At 40.0% G+C, this 10,157-nt stretch overlaps 1 protein-coding gene across 2 annotated transcripts in view; it reads right to left on the bottom strand.

The window, feature by feature from the left end:
* Nucleotides 1–1,129: 1,129 nt before the first annotated feature.
* Nucleotides 1,130–10,157, bottom strand: part of LOC148022211 (Transducin/WD40 repeat-like superfamily protein) — a 39,604-nt gene continuing 30,576 nt past the window's right edge. Inside the window, exon 3 of one of the 2 annotated variants that reach the window (XM_087697857.1) lies at nt 1,130–2,963. In XM_087697857.1, the coding sequence (XP_087553983.1) occupies nt 1,941–2,963 (1,023 nt within the window). In that variant the 3' untranslated portion in view covers nt 1,130–1,940. The remainder of the gene's footprint in view (nt 2,964–10,157) is intronic. The other variant, XM_087697856.1, reaches the window with a different exon arrangement.

The raw sequence follows: 10,157 nt of genomic DNA, 5'->3' as shown, positions 1-10,157 counted from the left end.
CACTAAACGAACTCAACAAGTGCAAGCTAGATGTATTTATTTTAAAAGCACACACTAGAGTAGATTATTTGACACCATTTTAACAAAAGCTTAATTTATTGCCAATAGGGAATAGCATGTTGCATCTACTCAAAATGGCTTGGGCATGCACTACAAATTGGTTTGAAGGAAAATTCAAGACCCCATAAGACCATCTAAACACGTTTCTCCTCTTGATTTGTCCTTTTTAGTTGGACAACTCGGGATTAAATTAAACTTCATTCACTTAGCAAGCCTCTATCTTTAATATGGTTGTCTCCTAAACCCCTCCTTAGGACATATTCCTTCACCTTACATAAAGGATTATCCTAACCTATTATGGCACTTGGCTAAGCCATTGAAATACTAAAGAACGCTTACAGAAGGCATTCAGAAATATAACCTACCTCTTAAATCACGTCTCTTCTAGTTACTCAGAAAATTCACAACTTTCATTTGCAGGCAATGTGTTGATCCATCTGAAACAATTCCACATTTTTTCTGGCTTCTGCCTTATTCCCACAATCTAATAGATCGGACTTTAGATTAATTAGGTGTGTCTCCCTTCTAGCCTTGAGAGACACCTTAGGTTATTCCGTATTGTGCATGCTCATCAAAAAGGCACCTTTGGTTATTTGGTATTGTTCATGCTAATTTAATGTCATACACCCAATACTTTGCTTGGATGAGATTCTGAATACTCTAGCCGGTTGGAAACCTCATAATCATTGCAAGTTAATTATTGCTATAGACTACTGGATATTGACCAAGACCGGTACTCTTTTTCAATGTTTAGAATTAGTGTATGTTCACTGTGAACATATAGCTATTTTGCACACTGATAATACGATGCAGTACAGTAGTCTCACCAAAATATGCATGTGTGTGCGCGCGCCTGCATGTGTATGTGCACCACCTTGCAAGAAAGCCTAGAAACAGTCCATAACCTGAGGCGTGCACCGTTCACGCTAGACAAGCCATAATGTGTTATGGTTACAATTAAAGGAAACTATCACTGCAATTCAAAAGTACTTGGTTTTAGCTTCAAAGGATATGCAGGCGCACAACATATCATGCCATCCATGATGTGAACTAAATTTTCACTACTCAAAACTGACTGCTGTTATAAACTTTTGAGCAAAAAAACTTTGAGATTTGCCAGGTCCAAGAGCACTAAACTGTACTAAATGAACATCACCCCTAGATCATCTTTTTTTTTCCCCTTTGTTGGGAGGGTGGGTATCATTTATATTACAAAATCAGAATAGGAATGATTCTGCTCCATCTCTTGAATCATTGCATTACTTCCGAAATGCAGAGGAAAAGTACATTCATATTCCAATGTCTGTATAAAGTTATCATGGACAACTATACAGAGTAAGGCACTGTTAGAATAACATTTCACAATTTTGAGCATGACCAGGTCAAGGGATTATTCTCAAATATATACATAGGACAGAGTATCCTCTCTTGAAGCATTTCCCAACTTCTGACTGGCATGATCAGAGAGAGAAGTATCTAACCAGGTTAAGTACTCGGAAAAGTATGCTCCTTTCAAGTCGCTTATGACCTCTTATCAAGATGGAAAGAGAATGTACAAGCTATATCTGTAACTTAGTCCATAGACCAGGATGGTATCATGAACACTCAAACATGAACAGGAAGGACGTCTGTCACTGGAGGAGTAGCCCATCAGGTTCAGAATGATTCTAGCGACTTTATAAAGTCCTCCCCACCAAAGTAACTGAAACATATCCTCCCCACCAAAGTAACCGGTAAACAAGTAAACAGCCATCCTGTGTCCCTAAACCTGGAGGCTATTTTAATGAGCGTTTCTTTTACAACAATGTGGATGCCACCTCCTGGGAGACATCTGTTAGAAAACTGTCTGATTGTCATAGGAAAATAGACCAGCTCCTGTCTCAATGCCATAAACATATTAAGCCTGTTTTGTCAGTCGTCGCCAATGGTTTCCCTTTTTCACTCCATGCACAAGTTATTACAGGACCAGCATGCCCCTTCAGAACTTTCTCAACTTCTCGTTTTCTAACACCCCAAACAACAACAGAGCCATCAGCGGAACCAGCAGCTATATAATTCTCATCAGCACTTATACAGGACCTGTTCCAATAGGTTGGCACTCTATGACCTGGAGCCTTGAATGTTGCACAAATCTCCATAGTGTGAACATCAAACAAATTATGTAGGTTATCCCTGCCACTTGTCAAGACTGTTTGGCCAGTGCGTGACAGTGAAACAGAAGTTACTCCTTGTGCATGTGCTGCAATTTCATTGGCTAGCTTTCCCGTACGTATGTCCCACAAACGCAAGTTGCCGTCCATGTGGCCAGAGCATATCAAAGATGCATCAGAGGTCAAGCACAATGCATTGCAATTACTGTGACAAACTATAGTATTAATACCATAGCCTTTGTGAAGATCCCAAAGTTTTATGGTCCTGTCATGAGCTGCACTGACAGCTCTTTTACTTGAAAGCTTGCTGATGTCCACTGCACAAACTTTCTCACTGTGACCAGTCAGTAAATGTCGGATTCTTCCAGAATGGATGTCCCATAAATAGAGCTTGTGATCACTGCTAGCTCCAAGGACAAACTTGTTGTCAATAGGAAAAGCAATATCAAGCACAGCACCTAAACAGCCTGAAAGAGTGGTAAGTAAGGTGCCTGAGTTTGTATCCCAAATTTTGATAAGCCTGTCATCTCCACCACTCACCAAGATATCACTGTTATGCTCAAAAAGGGCCACACCACATCCCCCTTCATGGCCTTGTAAAGTGTATCTCAAAGCTGTTGGGATTCTCAATTCAACATAGTTTTCAGCCCCTATTTCACTATGCCTGACAATGCCATCCACTTGTTGTCGGGCCAGCTCTTCCAGCCTTCCTGCTTTTAATCTTGCTAGAAGATCCTCATACATAGCATTTGCCTGCAAAACAAACAGGCAGGCTTCTTCAAACCCTTAAAAATCAAACCGAGTCCAAGAAATGTAATACTGATTTGACATGTCTGAAGACACCACACATTAGGAGCAAATAGATCCCATCCGAAAGCCAGATGCTGACTTGACCTAATAGTTGAGCAAACAAGAAGAAAACCATGTCTTACCCTGCTCATGTACAATTGTGCACTCCAATCACTAATACACTGAAAGATGTAACTTGCCAACACAAAGTAATCTCATCAATCCATCTTGTTGATCATACACTTAGATGATAATCACATTATGTTCAAGTAGTGACGGAGCCAACCTTGAAGTATGTCCACTTATATCTACCATGACTAGCCATTAACATAATACATTAACTTTGATTCTCAAAATTCCCTTACGGTTGTCACACACACCATATACACAATTTCAATCGATGTGTTATCTTCTTCTCTTGGTTTATTGCTTAATGCATCTCTATGGGTAAAGTGATGTATTTGAAAAGTCCATGTGCATGCTTTCTAGGATATGGGGGGATTTTGAAATGAACTAGGGGATCAATCCAGATACCAAGAACGTTCTAGGGAATCAAATTCTGAGAATAACTTAGGAGATCCAAACACAATCTCAAGAATGGTCTAGAAGATCATGCATTCAGAGGAGTATCCAAGGATTAGTTTTGTATAAAAATGGCATAGTTGCCAGGGATTTCTGAAATGGGAGGTATAAAACGGGTTTCATAGGTTTTATATGAGTTCCATAAAATGTTAGAAACGAGATTCATTCGAGATGGAAAAAAACTATGAAACTTACATACACATATAAAACATGAGTCATTTAACACAGAAAACATAGAGTGATTATGATTGATGATTCTATACAATCCAAATGAATACTTCAACATTGCATCAATATTTACATGCACCATGGACTATTATCTATTACCAACATTTACTTCGACTATAGAAGAAGCCATAAATATATACATGCATCATAGACAATAACTCAACCAAAAATCCAGCAATTAATGCCAACATTCATGTCAACATGTCAAATGAATCCATAATGAATGTTGATTACAAATGGTCCAACACACTTTTTAGGATAGGGCTTTGTTTGAAAGTTTAAAACAGGCGTTTCGTATAGAACTCAAACAAAAATCCAGTAATCAATGATGACATTTCATGTCACCATGTCAAATGAATCCATAATGGATGTTGATTATGAATAGTCAAACACACTTGTTAGGGTAGGGCTTTGTTTGAAAGTTTAAAACAAGTGTTTCATACACTTATGAAGCATTGGAGAGTATAAAACAAGTTTCCTAAACTTATGAAACAAGTTTCTTGGCATCCATGGATACAAGGGCCTCAAACCTCGATGTCTTGGAGACCAGGAATGGGATGAGTTGAGAGTGGTGTCGCAGACGCTCTGAAAGTGTCATACTCATGACACATCCCAAAATGCAATACCATCACCAAGCTACACAATATGTCTATGGTAGCAAAAAGAGTAGTATTGTGGATGCCAAGAAACCTAGAAACTTCTAGAATATTCAAAAAACTTTGGAAGGCTGCAAAATAGCACTTGCATCAGCGCTTGCATTAACATTGCTTATGCAACAATGCCTATGTAATCAATGATATCATCATTGAGAAGCGTCCCCTTAACCTTCTTAACTCTAGTATAAATAGGAATCTTAAGCTGCAAGCCCTTCAATCTTGCCAACACTTGTTGTGAGGCTCTTGCAAGCAAGAGACCCAACCTTTAGTCTTTAAGCCTTCCTCTAGAAGCTTCACCTTACCCTCGAATCTAGTATAAATAGGAATCTTGGGCTACAAGGCCCTCAGTCTTGCCAACACTAGCTCTGAGGCTCCTGCGAGATGCCTAACCTTTAGCCTTTGAGCCTTCCTCTACCCAATCCTCTCTAGTTCTGGTTCAAGCCATGTAGTTCTTGTCTTGTCTTTGATCTAGTCTTGTATCGAGGTCTTATCCATGCTGAAAATGAATTACAATAGCCTTAAATTGTATTACAACAACCTAAACATGCAGTTCAGTAGCCAAACAATGAGGTCATTGAAATTCCCTTGGATGTGGATCCATTACCCAATAACACAGATCATTGGGTAAGGTCTACACGTGTCAGAAGACCTATACAAAGATTTGATCCTTCTTTGGACTGCATTTTACTCACAGATGAAGGTGAGCCTCTTACGTATAAAGAGGCCTTATCATGTGAATTAAAGAAAAAGTGGGAGCTACATGAACTCACCCTAGCGGGTGTAAGTGTACCGTACCCTAAGTATAAATACATTCTTTTATTCTTTGTGTGTACCACACTAGTACACACCTATCAATCGACTCACTCACTCTATGTCACTATTCAACATTGTTCAGTTCTGGATCATTAACCACCTCGATCAATACACTTGCTCTCTGCGCTCTCTCTCTATCTGCTTCTGCTTCAACTCTACACCTCAATGGCAGCCACATACTCTGTCTCTATAGTAGACAATGCAACACACTTCTATAGCCTGGAGTGCCAGAAGTGGTGCAGCAATGGAAGCATAAACATGTGTTGAAATAAACTACTGAACACACGACAAAAGAAAAGAAAGAGATAACACAATACAGATGAGAACTCAGATGTATGCTCAAAAACTGGAGTCCATATACCAAGACATGAGACAGTACAGATACAATGTGAGTCACCAACTGTGGAGGCACTAGCACCTGCTCCCTCTCTCCAAGAACTGATAAGTGATGAATGAATGAATAAGTGAAGGAGGGAACCAAACAATATATAAAACAAATAAATGCCCAAAATATGATTGGTTGGCCAGCATTAAATGTTGGCCTAATGCCAATCCACAATAAACAATGGCAAAATAAAATGCCTAAATAACTTTTGATGCCAATCTACTGAACCACAAGTCCAGACTCAACCATGAGCTGACTAATTTGCTAACACTCTCTCTCAGATCATGGGTGATCTGATACAATACAATATACAATGATAATGTTGCATCATAGTACATACAACAATGTCCATCAAAGTAGAACCATGGATACCCAAGTAGTGGGTGCGCAAACCACCATCAAGGTGCCTCGGAGAGAACCTGATGTTGATGTCAATCATACCAGTTCTCCTGAAAATAGAGAAGATCATAGCAACTCTCAATGTCTGTCAACAATGCCTCTGATGTAGCATATGTGACCATCCTGTCACCAATGCCGCAAGGCAAAAATGACCATGGATTCCCCTTCTTTGGCCAGACCGCCAAAGTATCCTCGCATGTAAGCTCCAGACGAAAGCCACCCGCTCTCTATCAAGTAACCAACCCATCATGAATCTGGATGTCAATCCTAGCTCTAGGATTTGTACCTGGCAGACTTCAGTCGATGCATCAACAATGTCCCTCTCTAGATCCTGTGCATCTATATAGAAATATAGATGAGGCACGGCTGCCCCATCTCACCACCCTCTCACACTCCCTCTCTGGCAAGGGAGAGTCGTGAGGGATGGCCTCATCACCACCACTAGAAAGCATCTGAGAAAGAGGCCACTAAGCCCTTCTCACGATCCGAAGAAGAGGATCCCTTCCGCGCCTTGGACTTCGCCTTGGCCAAAGGATCGGAATCGGAATCTGAGGCAAATGATGACTTGTCGAAGAAGTCCGCATCCCACTTTGTCTTCTACTCCTTTTTCTTTCTGGAAGCCGCTAACTCTTTGCAGTCCTTCCTTAAATCACCTTTCATGCCACAGTGGTAACACTAGACCTTCAACTTCTTTGTCTTTAAACCCCTCTCTGAAGCAGTGAAAGCCTCACCTAAACCTCCATATAGCGTAGCATCAGTGGATATCCCCGTTTTAGGGTTTTACTCTAAAAGAGCATTTTTAGTGTATTTTGGGGCTGTTTAAGAGGCTAATCAGCAAGTAATGCATATTTTAGCTCAACAACAAGAGATGTTGAACAAGGAGGCGATGCAGATGTTGAACGCAGGGTATGGAAGCCAAAAACTGGTCACAATCAGGTTGACAGCAGTCGCCATGGCAGCAGAGGGTTAAATCAATCCTGAAATCAGTAATAAAACACGGTAGAAACACAAAACCTGAATCTAATACCATGTCAGAAGTGGTGCAACAATGGAAGCATAAACATGTGCTGAAATAAACTGTTGAACACAAGACAAAAGAAAAGAAAGAGATAACACAATACAGATGAGAACTTGGATGTATGCTCGGGAAATGAAATCCATATACCAAGACGTAAGACTGTACAAATACAATGCGAGTCACCAACTGTGGAGGAACTGGCACCTACTCCCTCTCTCTAGGAACGGACAAGTGATAAATGAATGAATAAGTGGAGGAGAGAGCCAAACAATATATACAACAAATAACTACCCAAAATATGACTGGTTGGCCAGCATTAAATGCTGGTCGACTAGCTGCAAATAATGCCAATCTACAATAAAATATGGCAAATAAAATGCCTAAATAATCTCTGATGCCAACCTACTGAACCAAAAGTCCAAACTCAACCATGAGCTGACTAATCTGCTAACATGGAGATCCAAGAAACTACTCCCCTTGTAAAGGTGAATACATGCCTTGAAGCAAACTTCCTGCAATCAACATGACCCACATATTCTGCATCCGTAAAGCCAACAACAGATGCCTTCTACTTTTCAAAGCAAATGCACAAATCCTTTGTGCCCTTAAGATATCTCATGATACCTTTCATTGCTTCCCAGTGCTTTTTGCCAAGATGTGCCATGTACCTCCTAACCACTCCTACTGCACATGCTATGCCAGGACGTGTAGCAACCATAGCATACATCAAGCTACCCATAACTCAAGCATACGAAATCTTGGCCATTTCAATCTTTTCATCATCAGATGTAGAACTGTCCTCTGCACTGAGTTTCACATATGGAGATAATGGTATGCCAATTGCTTCCCCCCCTCCATATTAAAACGCCGCAAATTCTTGAATGCATACTTCTGCTGTGACAGATAATGAAGACCTTTCAATCTATCCCGGAGTATACGCATGCTAAGAATGTGATTTGCCTCACCAAGATCCTTCATGTCAAAACTACTATGGAGGTTCTACTTTAATGTGTCCAAAGCATGAACATCCCTACCAACAATTAGTATGTCATCCACATACAAAACCAACATAATAAGGGTGCCATCTACTACCTTCTTGGCATATAAGCAGTGATCCACTTGACTTCTTTGAATCATTGAGATTACATAAATATATCAAACTTATAATACATTTCACACGATGCATGTTTTAGCCCATACAAGCTGTTGTTGAGTTTACATACCATCTTTTTCTTCCCCATTGCAACAAAATCTTTTGGTTGTTGCATATATGTCATCATGCAGATCACCATGTAAGAAAGCAATCTTTACATCCACCTGTATAAGCTCCATATCCTCACGTGCAACCAAGTCCAATATGGTTCACAAAGTATTCATTTTAACAATAGAAGTGAAGAGCTCATCAAAATCAATCCCATGTTTTTACTTGTACCCCTTTGCAACAAGCCGTGCTTTATATTTTGGTAAGAAACCAAAAGTGACCTTCATCTTGCAAACCCATTTGCATGGTAAGACTTTCTACCCCTTTGGGCAAATATACCAAATCCCAAGTGCCATTCTTCTTTAGAGATTCCATCTTTGACAACATAGCTTTATAACATTTCTTACTGTCCTCTCCGCCCATTGCTTCCTTGAAGCATGATGGTTCACCACAGTCTGTCAACATGACATAATCAGCAACATAATTTGCACTAGGAACAAACCTATCCGGTTGTTTTGCATTTCTGGTCGATCTACGGACCCAATGATTAATGTTTGTTGGCTGTTCAACCTGCAAATCTACATTAATAGCTTGCTGTTTAAATGGTTCAGCATGCTGTTCCGACTGTTCTAATGGCACATTTTCTTGCTGGAGCGGTAGTATATCATGGGCAACTTCTTGCTGATCAATTTCAACATCATACACTGCATTTATAAGGTCATTTACAAGAAGTATCTGATGCTGTACAGCGGGCACTCTTTGCTGTCCTACGGGTATCTCTTCTTGGAACACAACCCTTCTCACTTCCTCGGACTTTTCAGGCTGTTTATGCATGCAATCTTCCTGAAAATAACATCATTGTTGCATACAATTTTCCTTTTCTGGTGATCCCATAATCTACCCTCGTCATTATATCCTAGAAAAATGCATTTACAAGACTTAGGCTCCAATTTGCTGTGTTGTTTCTTGCCTATATGCACAAATGCCTCATAGCCACCAAACACTAGCAAGGGTGCATACAAAGATGGCTTGCCCGACCACACTTCTTTAGGGACTCTCCCCCCCAAAGACCTATTCAGTGACCAATTTATCGTGTACAGCTGTCATAATAGCCTCTATCCAAAATCCATAGTGTAATGCATCATGAGACAACATAGTACAAACCTCCTAAATAGTCCTATTCATACGCTCTACAATACCATTTTAGGGCAGATTATGAGGGAAAGTTAGTTTCCTCTTTATTGCTTTGCTATCACAAAAGGCTTGGAAGGCTTCATGATAAAATATTTCTTTTCCCCTGCAGACAACCCTCTAAATGTACCAACTCTATAAGGGTGAAAACTTTAAAAAACAAATTGTTTATGTGACGTTTGAGCATGCTTACCAAATATTCAATTATCACAACAATAAAAATCAACATACCTCAAACATGGCAAATAACCCAAACAAGAAAGTAATTTCATTCCAGTGTGACTCATGTGTCTCAACTGGCCATGCCATAAAGACACACTTGGCTACTCGGTTGTGGCAACAACATGGTCACAACACTAGATACATGTAATGAATACAGAGTATCACTCTTAGAGCCTTTAGCAACAATCCTAGATCCCTTACATATCTTCCATTTTTTAACCCCAAAAGTGATGTGATAGCCTTCATCATCTAACTGCCCTATGCTTATCAAGCTCTTCTTAAGCTGGGGTACATGCCTCACATTATACAAGGTGAACATTAAACCATGCTAAAATGCCAAGTGTACATTGCCAATCCCTACAATGTCACATGCATAGTTGTCAACGAAGTGGACAGCACCGTGTCTACCACCACTATAGTCAAAAACTCACTCATATGTGGTGTAACTTGGAATCAGACACCT

Source organism: Lygodium microphyllum, chromosome 17, assembly GCF_053477565.2.
Source record: "Lygodium microphyllum isolate KBCC chromosome 17, Lygodium_microphyllum_v1.1.10, whole genome shotgun sequence".
NCBI lineage: Eukaryota > Viridiplantae > Streptophyta > Polypodiopsida > Schizaeales > Lygodiaceae > Lygodium > Lygodium microphyllum.
The sequence above is the reverse complement of the archived record's forward strand: the minus strand, read 5'-3'. Positions and strand labels throughout refer to the sequence as shown.